Below are 20,372 nucleotides of genomic sequence, written 5' to 3'. Positions count from 1 at the left end.
ATCCCAGTGTTAGGGGGAAAGTAAAGGTCTTGCAGCCTTGACTTTAATAAGCTCTTAAGTTGCTGTCAAGTCTGATCCTAAGGTCTTTTTACTACTTTACAATAACTTTGTGCATGTTACTTCTCCCTGTTTAAAAAATAAAGTAATTTTGAAAATTACTGCAGTAACAAATGATGACTATAAGCAATCAGTCTACTGAGAATCTTTTCAGGAAGGCAAATATTCCTTACTAAATGCTGCCTGTGTAGCATTGCTATGGCAAGTTTTAAAGCTGCATTTTCTAACCGTCTGGAGTCCAAAAAAAGGCAATGGCATTCTAGGACAAGGATACCACATTAGCCTATAGGGGAACTGAGAAACTGTTTCAGAACTACGAAAATGAGGCAGTGATTCTTAAAATAGAAAAAAAAAAAGTGTTAGATAAAAGAAATCTCTTGAATACATTACCAGGCTGACATATGCTCTCCAAGATGTGTGCTTTTGCCTAAAAATTTATACAGTTAATTTTGCAAATATGATCCAGTGTTTGTAAGAGGCGATTTTCTTTGCTTCTCAGTTGTGTTCCTCTGTTGCAGTATTGAAAGTTGTTCCCTAGTGCTTTTAAGGAAGCTCCTGAGCTGAAAACAATTGGAGGTTGGAAGTGTTACGGGATAGTAAAACATTCAGTGCTTGTACTCTTCCCTGAGCATCTGTTTGACTGGTTTTAAACAAATCATAGGGCTTGACTGACCCTCTTGGCTGTATTAGGATTAAAACTTTTCTGACTCTTTCAGGTGTTTGTAACTTTAGGAGACCAAGCATGTAGGCTGAGTTTCCATATTGAGTGTGCTAAATTAGATTATATTAACCTCCATCAGAGTGGATCCTGTCTTTTTCCTCAGAGTAGGCTTGGATGTTTTATCCTCTTAATGTTTCTGATGCCTGTGAAAATATGGATTACATCTAACAGCATTTGACACTGCTTTGTACCTGAGAGATACCTTTTAATGCCTTAATGATCTCTTCTATAATCTGACCAGTTTAAATCTTCTGAAATTATTTGTGTGTACTGACTTTTGTAGATTTTGGGAGCAGAGTCCTTTGTCTTCCATGCACCTGAGCAGCACACCTGCTATGTGGTGTTTTTTGCAGCTGAGTCACCCATGCTTTGTGGTCTTTTGGGAGTGAGGAGTTGATTCCTTTCCTGTTGGGCATTACTCCTTTTACCTGCCAGCATTGCTGTAAAGGAAGGCAGACTTGAATCAGGTAATTCAAATGTCAAGTTGGACATAGCTACTGGAGTAGTGGGAGCAATGAGAAGGGAGAAAATGGGGTGTGCAGTGGGGAAGACAGAAATAGATGGGATTAGGCTGGGAATACAGAACTTAAAGACATCTAATGACAAGTAATTATTGTGGAATTGGAATGGTACATTTTCAGCTGTTTTTCCTTCAAGTTGGGGATGACTTTGTTTGGAATTCTAAAGAATCCAGCTGGGGGGGGGGGGTGTTCTGTCTAGCTAATTTAAACTTTACCCTTGCTTTTTTATGTAAATAGGTTTTTATTTTGGTAAACTATAATACCCTTCAGTTAAGAAAGATAAAAAGTAATGATATTTTATATCAATTTAAACCATTTTCTACCTGTCTAGCGCTTAATTTGAAAAAAAAAAGTCAAGAGGAATAGCTTGTGGTTATAATTTGTATTACTCTGAGCTGTTGCCATTTTGGTCTTCTGGAATACATGGCTACTAACTGTTTCAGAAGTGTTTTTGACTTGAGAATGCTGAAGAGGCCAAAACTTTGGCATGTTTAGAAATTTTCAGTTGTTTATCTGCAGGCTTAACATTTATAGTGACCAAGTCCCATGATGCCACCTGCCCTGTAATAACCTCTTTGGTTAACCATATCATGGGTATGTGTATTGATAGGTGCTTATTACAAGTAGGCTGGCTAGCAGTTTCTCCTCCTCATACACTCAAAGGTCATTGCTATTCCTGGACTTGAATGTGAGGTGAAACTTGGCTGGTAATGCTTAATGGAAGAATTTTTCTTTTGTTTCCTCTTAGCTGAATTTTACAGCTTTACTTCTTCACTTGGCAGCATTATGGAAAGTTGTGTCTTTACCTTAGTCTTTTGGAGTAAGATAAACCTAGCAGTATAACTAGACAAGCAGATTTCACTGCAATACTCTGTACATTTTTTGAACAAGAGTTATCAACAGTAAGTCTTAGAGACATGGGAAAGGCAGTGATCATTAGCAAGTAATACAGCTCAGGATATCTTAGTCCTTTTTCTGCATTTAGGGATAGAGGACACAGACTTCTTTGCATGGGAAGTACTTTTGCTTTTTTTCTTCTGAGCCTAATGGGGTTATGATGTACAATTTGGTGTGCATAAGCCAGAAAAGGTACAGGTGTGTCAGATTCTGCAGTCTTTTTTTTTTTTACCAGTAGACTATTGTAATCTGCTTGACCATGAGCCTCCTCAGAAAAGACTGGATTTCCAGGCAATCTATATCATGTCTCTCCTAGTTTGATTATCTTCTATTAAGAGAAGATGAATTGCTGCATTTTTGCTGCTGATTTTTGGACCTCTCTTGGCATGTGAGTGCAATGTCAACCAACCACAGCTTTTTGGTGTCCTCATAGTTAAATCACATTTATATTTACAGCCTGGTCATTTAGGTACTGAAGGATGTATCTTCTGGCCACTTACAGATGGAAACACCTGAAAACTACATAGAATGAAAAACAACATACAAAAAACCAAAACATGGAAGACTGCTTGATACTATGATTGAAAAAATCTGTGGAATGCTTTTCAGCCTTACTACACAATCCTGCAACTGCTAGCTGTCAGCTCTTGTTGCTTGTTGAATCTGATTAACACCAAGCATGATTTTGGTAGCATTACCCCAGGATGGATGCCTCATGTCCTAGTGGCTTCATATGTTAATGGATAAAAAAAATTGAGCATCTGAGGATCTCAGGGATATATCTTAGTGTGATTCCTTGGATTCAGACTGTAAAAGCAGTGAGATCACAGGAGAATAAAGCACAGAGGGAAAGACATTTGAGAAAATGCCTCTGTTCCAGGGTTAGTGGGGGTTTGGATAGTTGCTAAAATGAATTCCTGGGCTGTAATGCTTGGGAGTTTATTGTATGCATGGCTGTAAAGCCTATCTACAAGAGTTGTATTTTAATGTTGATTACTTGCTAGATGTATTTGCTTCTGCTTTTAAAAAGGGTAATTTAAAGCTAATAGATGTACAAGCCCAGCTTGATAGTCTATTGATCAGATTAGTGATAGTCAACTACTATATATAAAGGCATAAAAAGTTCCTGGCTTTACACTACACTGCCAGAATGAGCAACCTGATTTATCCCATATTAGTAATTAAGATTTTTATGTTTAGCCTTAACTAAGCAATGAATGCTGATTTAAAATTGTTGTACCAAGCTGGGAATGATTTAATGTGATATAATCATCCTTTTGTTCATTATTGTTGCTAGCTTTCACATGACTGGATTGAGTGCTAGTTTCATCAGCAGAAAATGTTTAATGCTTATATTTGAAATATCAGAAGTGAATTCATAACTTGATTTTTACAACTGCTCTTTAAGCACTGCTTACACAGTGGTTCTTTGTAGTGATATAGGTGTTCCACCTAAGTGTTGAAAAACAGTTTCTAACATTACTTTCAGTAGAGCTGTGTACACTCTGTGAATCTTTTGTTAATGTCAAAGGATCCTAGGAAACCAAAACCTTTGGCTGTAAAGATCAAGTTGAGATGCATTTGTGTTTAACCTTGTTGCTTTTGCTGAATATTTCTAGGTTTTTAGATAGCTGAGTAAAATACTTGAGTTGACTGAAAACATGAACATTTAGATCAGATGCTAAGAATGCTTCTCTGTGTAGTGATGTCTCTGTATTCCTTACTTAGCATAGGAAGAAACTTGGGGGAAATAGTCCTACTCTAAAGGATTCTCCACTGTACTAATCTTGACTGTACATAAGATAAACATTACAAGACAGTATCTGTCAGATAAGGCTCTTCCAGGTGCACATCAGTATGCACAGGTATTGTTGCATTCACAAAGTATGCAGTCTGAATTACACTCTCAGTTCCTGTAGGTGAACCTACAACCTATTTCCATGAGTGGCAAAGGGACACAGTATAAGTGGTAATCATTTCACTGGTGCTGTCATCAGAGAGTCATTTTCCTACTTAACCCAACAGGGGGTAAGTCTGAAGTCCATAAAGGTGAGGGCTGGGACTGTCACTTCAGTTGTCTGGCACCAGTTGTAACTATAACCTTTAGACTTGAGGTTCTTGTTCTAGTCTTTTAATTGCTTTTCAAAATTTGACCACTGACCCTGCCCTTTTACTCCCCATAGTTGTCCTTCGACTTCGGGGTAGGGTTTATGTAAGTAATGCCTATAGGAGGAAGCCTTTTACTACACAAATGACTGGGTACGTCTTAGTAACTGGGACATGTCTCGAATATAAGTTAAACTGCTTATTTCCAAGTGGTCCTGAATCAAGGTCTTACTTTCATAAACTTCTACTGCAAAATTACTCCAAATACAAGGCATCCTAGTTTGTTGGACAGGTAGCTAAAATCTTCTCTGCTCTGAATATTACAAAAGGCAGGTCCTATAGACAGGGGGTTTTAAATTGGTGTCTATCAATGACAGAACCAGGCTAGAGTCAAATTAAGTGAAATCAAAGTGTCTTGGGAAAAAAATGTTAAATTTAGAAGTCAAATTCAATGTGTTGTGCTTTTTGCTCTTACGTAAAATGTTTAAAAGAAACCAAATTGGACAAGGGCCAGTGAAGTACTCTCCCTGTATTTTAGTTATGCAATACTGTAAGCATGTCATGCTAACATAACACTTCAGTAACTAATAAGTTTGTTTCTGACTAAAAATTAGAAATATTTTCAAAAGGCTATTTTTAGCCAGAAGAATTAGTTTAACTTCTATGTGATGAAAATGTCTTAATTTTCATACTTAGCCATCTATATGATTTGAAGACTTAGTACTGGAAAATATTGTTACTAGATTTTTGTTGTAAGCTTTCATTCCTGTGCACATTTTTCTGTGTTTCCCACATTGTGTCTAAGCATCCAATGAAAGCATTTGTACAAAGGGATTCTAATGACATTGTCTTGACTTAGCTGTATAAAACAGACTGGATGTTAACTATTTCACTCTTTTCAACTCCTGCTTGCCTGTTACGTTTTGTCTCTAAAGTCTATAATCCATCTGGCTAGGTGAATAAGTGCATTGCTGAAAAAGCAGATTGTAGTGAGATTCCTGACTTGTGAGCTGTATTTAACAGTCACTTGCAATTATTTATAGGTGCTGTTGGTAAGCAGTAGCCGATATCCAGATCAGTGGATTGTACCAGGTGGAGGAATGGAACCAGAAGAAGAGCCGGGGGGAGCAGCCGTGAGAGAGGTGTATGAAGAGGTAACAAAACCAAAACAAACAAAAAATCCAGCTGATCTTTGCTGCTGTTATCTTCAGATGGGAGCCAAGAAGGAAGAGGGGACTACCTCCTTTATCCAGTATTTCACTGAGACCTTTGTGGTTATGAAATTCAAAGAACTGCAGTTCTGTGTGTTAGAATTGGGGTATAGTGTGGTGAGGTGAACTAATTAACTTAGCTTCTTCACAGCACTCTCTCACTTCATAGCTAAATTTCTGTCTGCCTTTATAAACAAGTACTGGAAGTAGAACTGTGACTTTATGCCAAATGACATATTGTAGTGTAACATTTCTGTATTTGTGCAGAAAATGTTTGACTTGCAGCTCTTCTAGAACAGAGAGAAGGTAAACTAACCATTAACATGTAGGTCTAAGAACTAGAAATAAACAGACCTTTGAGGACATTCCAAACTAAACAGATTAGAAACTGATCTATCTGAGCAGTTGAGAATTCATACATTTAAGGCTGCTTATCTATAAAGACAGCACCATGGTTATAGTCTCCTTTTCTATCTCTGTTCCTATGCCTAGGCAAAACAGAGCTTTAAGTCATGATGAATTAATTCATGCAGTTTGCCTATACTACAATACTTAAATTTCAAACTCAGAATTCCGAATTCAGAATTCATTTGCTATTTGTTTTTCTTGGGAAAATATGTCAAAAATATTAAGTGTTACTTTAATATCTAACAGCCATGTCTAAGCCAAATAAAACTGCAAGAAAAAAAAATCAGAATATCACACTTTTAAATAGAAGATATAAGGTTTTTCATGTAGTGGATGCATTCTGGTGAGTGAACTAGAGAATTTCTGCTAGACTTAAACAGTTTTCTCACGCCATTTTGCAATTCACAAAACACACTGATATTGTTGCTGATTAGTATGTGGAATGATTTTTTTTTTCCTATTAGCTATGCTATTTGGCGGTGTATCTTGCTTACCTGTAGGACTGGTTCTGTTGTGGTGTTGTGGCTTCGGAACTTGATGTAGATGTGACTTGCACCAAACAGTGCCTGCTGTTCAGTGTCAAAATGAGATCTGTGAACTGTGATTCAGTGACCCTTCTCCCATTTTACTTGGGGAACAGACTGCCTCACTATTCGCTGCTCTCAGCAACCTTCCTGCAGCAAGGTTCAAGCATAAATAAGCCTCACTGAATCAAAGTTATTCCATACTGTGTTCAGTTTTGCTGGAGGAGCCCATTTTGACTTACACAAAACATACTTAGCCCCAGGGTGCAGTCCATTTGGAAGGAGCAAAGAGTTCGGATTCTAGGAATGAGTCAGCAAAGATTTAGGCTTCCAAGCAGTAGTAACACCCCTAGGGAAAGTCTTGTCTTCCCACTGTCATGAGTTCATGGGTAGGATTAAAAAGCACAGTCCTCTGCTCAATATTCTTAGGAACACTGGTAATTTTAATTGCTGATCTGACTTAAGGTATAGTCCAAGATGAGGTAAAGTCCCATCTCCATGTTAAATAAGAGCTGACTGAACTGTAGTCATATGTTTGGGGTTTTTTCTTTGGTGGTGAAGAATGGATGATCTTGAAAGGACTATGCTTTTTATGATGTTTTGGAGTGAGATATAAAGTTCCAGCCATGTTCAGCTTTGAGCTGTGCTTGCAAATGCATAAAGAGTTTTCACAGACTAGGGGCTTTAATAAGCAAAAATAATTTGGTTACTCTTGTTCTACACCCTCAGAATTTCTGGGGTATGATAGCTTATATAGCTGATCAGTCTTAGAAGCAAGCTCATGCCTTCAAGTAAAATATTCTTCAGCTACCAGCTAAGTCTTGTATGCTTCCATGAGGTTGCAAAGTGCCGTTTTTAAAGAAAAAACAGTGGTATTTAGGGGTTTGAGCTGTGGAAATTCATAGTGACCTTTCTAAAGATGGATGTCCTTTCTATTTTTATACTAAGGTCAATGTCACCTGGCAAGCTGGTTACAGTACAGTGAGCTGTTAAGAGTTCTGTGAATGAATAAACTTCAAAGAAAGCACAGTGGTGCTGGTTTGAAATGTGTTGCTTCAGAATTGGGTCATGCCCAAACTAAGCACTGGTTTCTATTAGTTTATTAAAATGGATAAATTCATAGTGGGAGTTATAATGGCATTCTTTAATGGTAGAAGTGTTGATAGCCCACTGGCTTTAAATACCCCTCACTTCAACACCAACAGTAGTGTATTTAGAATCCTTGTTTTAAAACTCAAAGATCTCGGTAATCAAACGTACATGCATGGCAGCTGTTTCATAGTCTGCCTCTGTACATGACTCCAGTTTCTATTTTATTTTCAGTTCTGTTCGTGTTAGTGATGGGTTTTTACCTCTACTGAATATTTGGAATGTTTCATTTAAGTTTCTCTGACATTTCACAGGTTACAGGAAATTGACAGTTTTACAAACCTTATAGTAGAATACCAAAATGATGTAGTATAAAGCAATCCCAGAAAGGTATTGAACTTCATCTAAATGAGGAGCTACTCCATTAATGAATTTGGAGCTTTGTCTCTAATTGCATAGCACGAAAGATGAAAATGAGTTGTCTGCACATGCACTGTTCAAAGAAATATAACACAAATGAGTGGCAAGCCAATGATGCCCAGCCTTGTAAATGGAGGGGCACCCTCCCACTCCCTTTTCTTGCTCCATCTCACAAAAAACAGAGACTCTTGCTTTGTTTGAATTAGTAGTATTTAGAAATGCCTATGAGAAAATATGCAATTTCCCCCAGCCCTTTGTGGGGAAGGTCTGTGTAGCTTCTGAGAAGAAGAGGGTGATCCTAAAGATTAATTTGCTGCAACAGTGAAAATGGCAGTTATATTATTGAAGATCTCTCACAGGAAATAGAGGAATTAGCTCCAGTGAGCATCTAATATTTGAAAAACGATCGGGTGCTACAGACTAGAACTAGTTAGACACTGCAAAAATAATTAATAAAGCACACTCTGCTGAAAGATTAAGGCAGATGTAGTCAAACATTTTTTTTTTTTTTTTTTTTATAAAAGTATGCAAAAATGGGGCAGGAGTAGTCTTGCCACCATCCCATCAGGAGTGTAGACATTAAAATGGCTACAATACTATCCTACAGATCCCAGAGTTAAAAATAACTCAGATCTTTCAGATCTTAAGTAACTTTCTGCCCTGGTAGACTGTTAGCTTAAAAATTGAACTGCAGCATGACTCTTGCTCCATCTACAGGAAACAGGCAAGTCTGACGCACATCTGAGATTGCAGTACCTCTACAGCTGCCAGCAGGAATGACCTCCAGGCCAGAATGATTATGGGATGAAGTGGATAGTTTTCTCTCCTGTGATTGGATTAAACTAATGCTAAAATACATGTATAAGATTCAGATCTGAGGTCCTATTTGCATAGTACTCAGACTTCCTTAGAGAATTGTTCTGGGGAAGTGTAGCATTTAATGTCTTTCAGAAGAAAGCTGGGTTTTTTCAGGCTTTTATCCCAAAGTTTAGATGGTCTTACATGCTTATAGAGGCCTATAAGATTCTGTTTACTTGAAGAACCATATTCTAACAGCCATGGGTACATAAAAGCCAAAGGAAGAAGTATGTTTTCACAAGAGGCAAAATGGTTCAAAGTCTAGAATTTAACCAGTGCATTGGATTAGAAGCTTAGCATTGGAAAAGGGGGAACTTCATTTGATGTTCTGGGGATAAAGCTGACGCATTTCTTGGTCCTCTAGCACTTAGCTTTGACACATTTTGAAGGAACTACATTAAGATAAGAACTTGAAGGAAATGTTCTTGTCAGCAAAAGCACTTAAAAGATCACTGTCAAAATCAAGGTACTTTTTAAACTATGAAGATTATTCAGTTGAATATTATTTTCAGGGAAAAAATAATGAGACTTTGAATTACTACCTTTTTGTATTTTTGAGTGATTCAAAATACACTGCTGTATGCAGGAATTGTTACATTTTAGAAACATGTATCTTTGACTAGAGAGTAACTAGGCATCAGTTACAATAATCACATTTAGGTAGAAACATCTGGTTGTACCAAAGCTTCACTTCAAGCTTTGGGGAGTTTTTACACTTGATGTAATAAAGTGTTTCTAATAGTTTCATTCAGAATTAGTCAGCTAGGTGTATTTGTTTAAACCACAGATTTGCTTGGAGGGAGAAAAAAGAAACTGTTAAGTAAATTTCACTTAAACTAACATTGGTAAATTCACATTGTAACTATGGGATGCTAATAAGTTGTCAAACTTCTCTATGAAAGCTATTCAGTATCAGTAAACTTAGCTGGTCATGGCAGTTTTGCCATGTGTTAAATATTAGTTGTTAGACTCCCACTTAGCATCTCAGAGAAGCCTTCCTCCATCTATTGATGATGAGTTTCTTTGTCCTTCAACAGTCCTGTTGCCATACACCTGCCTTCAAAAATCTTTATAACATAACTAAGGCTTTGGCCAGGACTTCTAAGAGAGCTTTAAAATCTTCTAAGTTTTTTGTTTTGAGGGGAGGTTGGGGTTGTGGGGTGGAGAGGCAGTTATTTGGACTTGGGGGCTGAGGAGGATTGATTTTTGTGGGGGTTTTTTGTCTGGGTTTTTGGGGGTTTTGGGGGTTTTTTTTCTTGTTTGGTTTGGGTGGTTTTTTGTTTGGTTGGTTTGGAGGGGGTGTTCGGGGTTTTTTCTTCTCCCTCTGGTTGAGCACTAGGCCCATTTAGAGCAATTTCCTCGTACTTAGAAAAGGTTTTTTTAATGTTTGAGAAACCTGCAGAGTCTGTACTGGCTTCACTGTTGTGCTCTTAAGCCATATCTTTAATGATATTAATCTGTTCTGTGCTGCAGCTTTAGAGAATAAATACAGAAATTACAAAACTTGGGCAGCTAAAGCTGCATACTTGGGGTTGAAGTATTAAAAAAAAGGCTAATCCCACAGATGCACATTGTTATTTTGATGGAATAGAATGATGGGAAATTGCTTTTTCTAGTTGCTCACTTTTCTACAAAGTAGAAATCTTAAGGATATGGTAATTCTTAGATAGTGCTGAATGAGAAATGAAGCAAAAATTGGGAAAGCAGCATACTTTTGTACTCTTATAGGTTCTGCTTCTCTTTTTGAAATGATACTGTAATGCTGAGGAAATTGGGACTCATCAGTAAAACTTAAACATTTCTTCAGCATGTTCTTTTTGGCTACTAAATGCTTTTTCATTACCCAGTATAGAGCACAAGCAATCTTTAGTGCCTGTTGTGTCATAGCTTACTCTTTCAGCCCAAAATAAGGGCCTGTCACTTTCCTAATTAATGTGCTGCTTAATCACTTATCTATCAGGTCCAGTTGTGTATTTTGGCTTTGTGAGATCTAACAGGTATCTCAGTCATCACAGCAAACAAACAATATTGTATGTAGTTTTGCATTAACTTTGGTCTAGCTCTTGCTCTAGATAAGCAAAATGCCTTGATGATTTGCACGGGCTGTGTTCAGGCTTCCTTCATCAAAATGGCTTAATAAATAACACCAGCCATCTGCTTTCTTTAAAAAGACAGTCACAGAAAACATCACTTATAAGACTTCGATTAGACTTATTGCTAAAGCCTGCCCAGTTATTTGTTAGTTAGTCATTAAAATGTAATTAAGATGCATATGGTCCTTTATATAAAGACATAAGACACTGATAACTGTCTTTGGCTAAGGCTGGAAGCAAAGACTGAAGATTAGAAAATGTCATCTTAGCACTAAGAAACCCTATTTTAAATATAGGTTATACAACAAGACAAAAACAACCTAAATATGGCTTTGTCTGCCAGTAGGCAACATGTGCCTTTATGTCTGTCATAGGGATGATCATAAGCAATGTCCCTTGGAAGAGGCATTATATATTACACTTGGAAAAGCAAACCTTAGAGTCTTAGTAGAAAGTAATGACCACCTTATCTGAATTGATAAAAGTCACAAAGTATGTGCTGATACACACAGGGATTATTTTAAAATATTGGAGTAAAACTCTGAACTGAAAGCCATTTCTAATGTTACTAGCTAGAAAAACAGTTAAAAACTGCAGAGAATTGGGGATGTAAATTTGGGGTTTATATTACATGCCAAAAGCTAGTTTGATATAAAAACCAACACACATGAAGTCATTATGCTGCAAGACCCATGCAATAACCTACAGTTTAATTTATTATCGTATTTTGAAAACTTATATTTAAGTTTCTGTGTAAAACAGCACTGGAGTTTCAATGATTGCTTTTCTAAATTAATTCTAATACTAATTCAAATTCTCTTGTCCTATATACTTTCCTGGATTATTTCAGTATTGGGTATGATTTATCTAATTAATAAAAATACAGTACACTAAAAATGTTTAAGTTATTTGGTCTGGATGGAAGCCTTGAAAGATTTATGGATTCTTTGATCCACTCATTAGGACAAGCTTTTGTACTCTAACACTCATAAGGAGTCTAAAACCAGAAGCTCCAAAAGTAGTACAGCACAATCTAATTAAAACTTAAGTTAAAACTCTTACTTAAATAACCCTAATAAGGACGAGTATGCTAATATAGGAGGATGGTACAGATGCTTTATTTTTTTATATTAATACCCCATGCTAACACTTTTGTTTGTTTGTTTTGTAGGCTGGAGTAAAGGGAAAGCTAGGCAGACTACTTGGGATATTTGAGGTGAGCTATTTCTTTTAAGTTCTAAAAACAATGGTTTGTTTGTGAGAACTGATAAAACTGCAACATCAGAGTTAAGTTCATTACTATTACCTACCTATAATTTTGCAGTGTTATTGGATCTGCTACATTAGACAGGACTTCAGGTGTTACATGATGTGTGAAGATTAATAGGAAGAGTTCAAAGTACTTACACCAGTTTCACAGAATCTCAGAATATTCTGAGTTGGAAGGGACCCACAAAGATCGTTGAGTCCAACTCACTTTGTCTTGAACAGGGATCAAGCCCATTACCATGGTGTTACGCAGCACCAGGCTCTGACCAACTGAGCTAATTTCAGGTCATTTTGGACCTTTACTGGGAAGATTAAATTAGTACTTGGACAACACCTAGATGTTAAAAACAAAAACAAAACCTAAAAACCAAATCATTGATAGATTTAAGATTTCTGAAACATTACACCAGCCTTCTTTGAGGCACTCTTCTGACTTTTCCTCCCTGGTTAGATTTTGCTGAAGTAATTTGTCAGCTTTCACATGTGTAAATTGATGGGTCTGTATATGAATTCTCATTATGGCTTCAATTCACTAAAAAAAGGCCAAGGCTTTGGATAGCAGATAAATCCAACCTTTAGCAAACCATGTAGTTAAAAACATCTATTTGATAATATAAACATCAGACTCTGAACTACAGACAGCGCAAGGACACATGCTAGCTAGAACTGCATTTTAGTGTTGGTGTTCCCCACTTCTGCTCAGGTTCTAGACAGGAGCAGACTGTAGTGTTAGTAGTCTTCAGCTCATAATCCATCCAGTGTTACCATGTTGTGCTCTATGTTAAGTGGAAGTCCCTTTAGTCTCAGCTACATACAAATCTTCACTCAGCTTTTAGAGGCAGTGCATTCCTGACAGGGATTTCCTGTGTGAAGTATTACTTAGTCATGTGTCCCATCGTCTGAAGTATGGAAGGCATGACACAATTAGAGAAGCTCCTGAAGCTTTGTAGTTAGTAGTACTTACATTTTTCTGATATGTTTTGGGTTTGAGTTGAACTGGATGGTCCTACACACTAAAAACTTGGCCGTGTTTTAACTCTACTGGTTAGTCTACAAAAGTATTTTCTATTTCCCAGCTCAGATCAGAAAAACCCAGGATACCTATCATGTTGTTGCCTTAAGACAGGGGCTGCAAAGCATGATGATTCATTGGTAATTCAGATATGTTCTTCTGAAGCCATCTACACCAGCTATACCAGAAGAGAGAAAAGTTGGTGTGGTGTCACTTTTCCAGGCTACTTCTAACTTAAATCAAGGCCCTACTTTAATTTCACAACAGGGCCCCACAAACTGTTGTTAGTACCATTGAGGGGGCCACACCTTATGACCTGGGGATGGAACTAAGAGAAGATGGGAATAAATGCTGCTGCCGAGTCCTCTTACTCTAGAACTACAGCCAGAAAGGATATGTGTTATAAATATATCTATCCTATTTAATGGTGACACTGACCAAGAACTTTTGAAGAATTATTTCCTAGTAAAGCACAACAGTTCAAAACTATATTAAGCTTGCAGTGAAACAGTTAAATAAGAAAGGTTATTGGCACAAGGATACAACCATCTGTTAGGGGAGCTAGGCCATAACGTCTCCTCGTTCTTAACATAGTTGTAATCGTAGATGGTCCTGGGTTTTTTAGGAGCTCAGTTCTTCTCCAAGGGAAAGGAGGGTCTGACTGGTTGGGTAGCACCTCAAACACTGCCACTAGCCTGCTTTGGAGTAGCAGAGAGTAAAGTCTGTGCCAACCTTGCATGGATGGGCTGCAGCATAGTGGCCTTGCCCTGAGCAGATACCTCTGTCAGAGTCTGTATTTAACCTGCCTTCTGCAAAACACATGCCTTCTAAACAAGTGGTGAGTGCTGCCATCGTGGCAAACCTGTTGAATGAGCAGATGGCCAATGATTTTTGCATTTGTCATGATTGCAAGCGTAGGCTATTTAATTTGCTTCACTCACGGAGTGAAACTTTATAGCTGGCATTGTGTAGGTGACATGGCCACATGATGCAGTGGTTCCATCCTGCAAAGTGTTTGGGTTTTTTTAAATGACCTTTCATCCAGGAAATGAGTTGTGGAAACAGTTTTAGCAAATGTGGTCTACTGTGGTAGCTTACAACATATGTAAAAGATAAGTACCACTACTTACCTAGGGCAGTACTAGTGGACAACTGCTAATATTTAGCTGGATGATCAAGAACATACTTTAGTCAGAACTTCACAATCTTCAAAACTGTTTGTGTTGTCTTGGGTTTGGTTGGGTTTTTTTAGTCTGGGAAAATAGAACAGCTGTTTCAAATAAAATTTTTGCTTTCCCATCATTTTGGATCTCCTAAGTGCAGATGTTTGTTTAGTGAAAATAAAAGCCAGGCTTGCTGGCAACTATTCTTTAGAGATAAGCAGTTTCTAATCTTATAGATGTGGTACGTCTGTAAGTTACTTAGCTGAGAACTTAAACTTCTACTTCTAATATTCAAGCAGAACCAGGATCGGAAGCATAGGACGTACGTTTATGTTCTTACTGTGACGGAAATACTGGAAGACTGGGAGGATTCAGTTAATATAGGTAAATTAATTCTTTGTCCTTATGTGCTACACTTAAAAATGTTTTAAGCAAACTATTTTCATTTTTCTGAAGCAATTTCTATAATTCAGGGGGAATACTAATTATGTTCTAGAAAAAGTCAAGGGGTGCTGTTCTTGCACACTTTAATACATACATAACTAGGGTTGCTTCCAACATAGTGTTACTTTTATACTTAGAATACTCTAATACAACATTATGATAGAATAAATATCATTATTAGTTAGGGATACAGCTTGTAATTTTTTGAAAGGCCAAATACTATACTGCCAAATTGCTTTTTCCATAAAAAGTAGAATGTTTTACTGCCTGATTCTCTAGGGTGCTTTTGAAAGTGTCCTTGATATTAAGCGGTTTATGTATGTTCAAGCATAGTATTTGTGATGCTGTAAAACCAAATGAAAAATAGAATTAATCCCACTTTTAACAATACTATCATTGACCTGGTATATGTATTTTCAGAGACCTCAAATTTTAAAGGACCGACTTGTAAAAGTAAGATGGTCTTAAGCTGATCTTAGTAAAATTAAGGCTTGAAACTTACATAAACATATCTCTGATACAAGGTATACTATTTTTTAAAACTTACAGCTAACCTGAGTAACTCCATATCTGGATGCATATGGAGATTCTGAGTATGGAACATGGCTTTTGAAATCAGGCCAAGCCATTCTTCCTGCATGCATGTTCAGTCTAAAGATTGGTTTTCTGCTAGGCATGACAATGTAGGATGGCAGTTATCAAGTCATTTAAATAATATCACACTTTCCTCTAATGACTAGATGTGGCTTTTGGAGCATATAAAGAGTCACATTAATTTCTGTCCAGCATTTGCTTCAAGAGAGTTGTCTGAAAGGCTTTATTACGAGTTGCATTTTAGTAAGCTTGAGTGAATCTCTTGTGTTCATTGGTTCTTTCAAGGTCTTTTCATTAACTCTTCTGCCTGACAATTTCAACTTCTAAAGAACTGAGAAAAACTGAGTAAGCAGATAGCAACCAATAGTGCTGTTAAAATTTTGTAACTCTGTTCTTTGTGGATTGTACTCATTCAGGAAGGAAAAGAGAATGGTTTAAAGTAGAAGATGCAATCAAGGTCCTTCAGTGTCACAAGCCTGTTCATGCAGAATACTTGGAAAAACTGAAACTGAGCTGTTCACCCACTAATGGAAACTCTGTGGTTCCCCCTCTTCCAGATAATAACTCCTTATATGTCACTTCTGCACAGACTTCTGGGTTGCCCTCTACTGTGAGATAAACATTTGGATTACCTTTTTATTCGTGTCATCACAACAGGAGACATCTGTGATCACATGTAGGCATCTGTATAACTGTCAGTTCTAAGTGAAATATGTGAATGTGTCATAATGTTGAATTTATTTGAACATGTTTTTTCTTTTAATGATGTAAAATAGTACTTCAGCAAACCAAAGCCATATAGGGATTTTTTTTAAGATGCCTTAATAGGCCATTAGAAAAAAAACTTGACTATATAAATTTCCATATCTGCTAAAATAAAATATGCATCTCAGTGGTGTTCAGCTTATTCAAAACTTGTGAGTTTTAGTCAGTAGTTAAAGCTTGAGCAAATAGTCTTATACTAAACTCTTATTTGGTATCCACAGATGAAGTGCTAAGACCTTAAGCCGGCAGCATTTGGGTAAATGGATGTGTTGGAGGCAGAGATGCACAAGGGTGACTACAATAAAGCACTAAACCACATTCAGCCTGCCAGGAGCTAAGGATACCAACACTAAGCACTGCTTGCCTCAGTTACCCAAAAGGTTGCCTTGTCCTATGCAATCTTCATTTAACATATAACTAGGGCAAGAACAATAACTTTGTCTTGCAGCTACCAAAACTATCCACTAGACTTTTGTTTCATCACCTGGTCAACTGTCAGAAGATTTGAGTGAAAAACATTGTAGATCTCTCTTCCCCCTATTTTTTTTCCTTTTAACCTTGATACATGTTTTGTTCATGGTGTGATTACACTGCAGGTTCCAAAAACTTCTAATCTTCAATTAGAAACATCTCATATAGTGTTCCTGCAGTCTGTTGTAATTTAAAATTGTTCGGAGGAAAGAAAGTAAGAGTTAACCAGGGGGCACCCTTGGGTTGCAGAGGTGTCTATTAGCAAGCATGTGTTGAGGTGCCTTGCCCTGCAGGAGCCAGTAGTGCTGCCCCCAGTGCTTGGGCCAGGAGTGTTGATACCTATTACACCAGTAGAGAAATAATACTCCTTTTTCTTATTAGGTGTGCTGAAACCCCCAATTTTAAGTTAATTCTTAAATCTTTCAGTTCTACTGTTTTAACATCAATTACTATACTTCTTCAAATAAAAGCTGGCCTCTTGGTAAAAATGTAGTTGGAATAAATGAGGTACAGCTGACAACTTCCCTGTTCTAATTATTTTCTCCTGCTTTTCATCCAAGAAGAGGAAAACTAAATCCACTGTTGGTCTTAATGTTTTTACCATAGGATTACTCTCTCTGTGTGTGTGTGTGTGTGTGTGTGTGTGTGCATGGTTTCTTCTACAAGAACACAATCTAATTCACATGAACATCCTACTTCTGAATTTTTTCTAGGATCTAAACCCAACTGTACCTCCTTTATATCCAGCCAAAAACAGGTTGAGGTAGACCACTACCTCACATGTGAAGTTTATTCTGGGTAAAGCTCATTCTGTTATACAACATTTGAACATTTGTAAATAGTCCAACTAGTAAATAGTGAGTGTAAAATGGAAAATAAATGTAATTTAAACCTTTTGTTACTCAATACACAAATGGTTAACTTCTACTTTTTTAACACAAATTGTGTAAAATGCTGCTATGAATTTTTTTGTGCTGTTACACTTTTTTAGGGAAAAAATGTTGTTGCCACAAATTACTCCAAGAAAAACAATCTTGTGCCATATGTAAATGCAGTGAAACTAGGGAGACAGATGATCTGATCTCTTAATGCTGCTCTCTTTGAAGAAGTATAAATACTACTGACAAGAGGCATGAGCCACAAAGCTGAAGACTTCTGAAACAGTGGGTAGGACACTGCTTTCCATCCCTCTTAGCTCCTTGTCCAGGTCACTTCCAGAACTGGAAAGAACACACAAGTGTTCAGGTGCACCTAAGGGTGGAAGTATTGCCAACAGCTTCTCCATCTTTTCAGTCAGGAGGTGGGAGGCCAGGGACAGAGAGGTGCTATTTCAGTAGTGCACACGTGGCTATGCCCACTTTACACTGAACTTGTGCCAGACTGGGACACCATTTGCTCAGCTCACTGCTTTAAACTGAATGGTCTTTCACACATGCTGCTTTGCCAGGTGAAACAGGAGAAAGTGGGGTTGAGCATGATGAATGTCTAATCTTTGTTAAAATCATATTCATGGGGTGGAAGGGTACCTCTGGCTCCAAAGCTGCCTTTAAAAGAATGAATCATTTAGCTCCCTTTTTTTGATTACTTTAATGCTCACTTTTTTGTTCAGTAGTTATTTTAACACTTTAAATTGAGCAAACTTAGGTTTTCTTGTAACAAGATTATATCAAATCCATGAAAGCTAAAACAGAATCCAGAGTTTGAGTTCTTATTCATTAAAAAAAAAAAAATGCTCTGTCTCCATTTCAGACTCTTGGAATGAAATCAATCCAAGCTTGTATGAGATTTAGTGGTAATGCATGATCTTATTTTGTAACTCTTGAATTATGTATTTGATAATAATGTAAAATGTACAGTATTGCTGTTGCTAACAAACTCAGTTGATTGCCTATAAATATTTTTGGTCACACACATTTGAGCTGTTCAGTAGTGCCAGACAGGCTTTTTTTTTTTTTTTTTAACAGCATTTGTTGTATAAATCTCTTCAGTCTCTATGCAACCTTCAGAATGAAGCTCTATTGCTTAGTTTGACTTTACCCCCTTTCAAAGAGAAATGTTTTATGAATTGCAAATGTAAACTGAAGACACTTCAGTTTTGCTACAGGGAACAAACAACTGTAGTAAAGGGACAGCAGTATGGCTTCAGTACTAATGAAATCTGACACTAAACTCCAACAGAAACAGTTGTAAAAATGGGAATAGGAAGGCTACAGTTTTTTCTACTACCTGTCAACTTAAATGTTAAAAGTATTTCGTTTTTACATGAATCTCTAGTTAGATAGGCCAAACCTATTTCAGAGCAAATTTGGGATTTTTCTCATGCCAAAAATTCTGTACAATGTATCCATTTGGTTCTCCAGAGGAAAAAGGGAGACAGGTTGTCATCTGCACTTGTCAGAGTCTAGTTTGTACTGCTGCTTTTCCTGGCTGATAGGTTTTGAGATTCTCATGAGTTACATTATGGTGGTATCAAAGAAAGAGCCTTAAAGTTTAAAATCACATGGAGCCAGAATTAAGCAAAATGGATGTGCTTTTAAACACAAGAAATCCTGAGGTATTGCAGAGAGGCTGTTCAAGTGAAAAATCTTATTTTGGTGCTTACTGCACCCCTGACTTAGACTAGCATTGTTCTGTTAACAACATGCTGTGAAAAAAACTGTGAGGGGCAGACAGTTGGTTTACTTACCAGCATGGTTTGTGAAGTGAAAACTGAAAGGAAGGGGGAGTGGGAAGGGAATTAAGTTGTAAACATTTTGACCTGCTTGCATGGATTTTCTTTAAAGATTGATGTAAGAATTTTGACTTTTTATATTTGAAAAATACCAGAATAAAATCTAAATTAGTCCTGTGAATGATGTAGTCATTCCATTGCAAATACTGCACCAGAAGTGATTGTGTGAAAGGCTTCAACCCCATCTGAACTACACTTAAGTTTCATTTAATGTTTCCTACTTCCTGCCTCACCCTTGCACTCAAGCTTACCAAGCTAGTTGTTCCAAATAATAGATTTCTTTTCCTTAACATGATGCGCCCTCTCCCCTTAGCACACACGTCCAATGCCTGCCCCAGCTTGGAAACTGGTGCAGTGCTCAGCCTGCTGCAGACCTACCTCCCCTTACCTTGTTTTTGAACCTGCTTTCTTCCACATTGTTATGGTAAGCAGCTCCTGTGTTCCCGTTCTCAGCATGACTTCTGCCATGTTGACAGTTACCACACCTCCCTCTTTTCACAGCTTAGGGAGAGTTTTACCATAGCCATGTCTGGCTCTTACCACTGTATCTCCATGCATCAAGTGCATTATAAGACACAAAGAGTGGTAGAGGTGTGACAAAGCCCAACACATGGCAGGAAAGGCAGAATGACTGACTTTCCCAAGTCTTAGAGAGATGATAACAATCTTCAAGCTTAAACTGAAGAATCTTAGGGGGTTTTTTAAACTTGCCCTCCTTAAACACTCTTCAGGCCTCAGTGCGGCTGTGGCACTGCCTCCTTGGCTCAAGTGCTGGAAACAGCACATCCATATTAGGACAATGCTCCTAAGGAATGGTGTCACCTCTTACCTGCAGACTCAGGAATCACAGGCATAGTCCTGCTTGTAACAATCTGATTGCTATGAGCTATGCACCACCACCCCAAACAATGCTCTCAGACAATTTTCTGTCTTTAAATAAGCATGAAATACAGTTCAAAGAGCCATTTTATGAAGGCTAGGGACCACTGAATGTGTCTGCTGTCAGATCAGCTGCTGC

The 20,372-nt window shown here is 37.5% G+C and overlaps 1 protein-coding gene across 3 annotated transcripts in view; it reads left to right on the top strand.

Annotated features, from left to right (window-relative positions):
- The window catches only part of NUDT4 (nudix hydrolase 4), a 28,121-nt gene extending 8,646 nt beyond the window's left edge, over positions 1 to 19,475 (top strand). Inside the window, exons 2-5 of one of the 3 annotated variants that reach the window (XM_048300048.1) lie at positions 5,346 to 5,456; positions 12,077 to 12,121; positions 14,646 to 14,733; positions 15,945 to 19,475. In XM_048300048.1, coding sequence (XP_048156005.1) covers positions 5,346 to 5,456; positions 12,077 to 12,121; positions 14,646 to 14,733; positions 15,945 to 16,006 — 306 coding nt within the window. In that variant the 3' untranslated portion in view covers positions 16,007 to 19,475. Of the gene's footprint in view, positions 1 to 5,345; positions 5,457 to 12,076; positions 12,122 to 14,645; positions 14,734 to 15,803 lie in introns of all 3 variants that reach the window. The other 2 variants (XM_048300046.1, XM_048300047.1) reach the window with 2 other exon arrangements.
- Positions 19,476 to 20,372: the final 897 nt, after the last annotated feature.

Source organism: Corvus hawaiiensis, chromosome 4 (assembly GCF_020740725.1).
Source record: "Corvus hawaiiensis isolate bCorHaw1 chromosome 4, bCorHaw1.pri.cur, whole genome shotgun sequence".
In the NCBI taxonomy this organism is placed as follows: Eukaryota; Metazoa; Chordata; class Aves; order Passeriformes; family Corvidae; genus Corvus; species Corvus hawaiiensis.
Note: the sequence above shows the minus strand (reverse complement) of the source record. Positions and strands in the feature narration are given on the sequence as shown.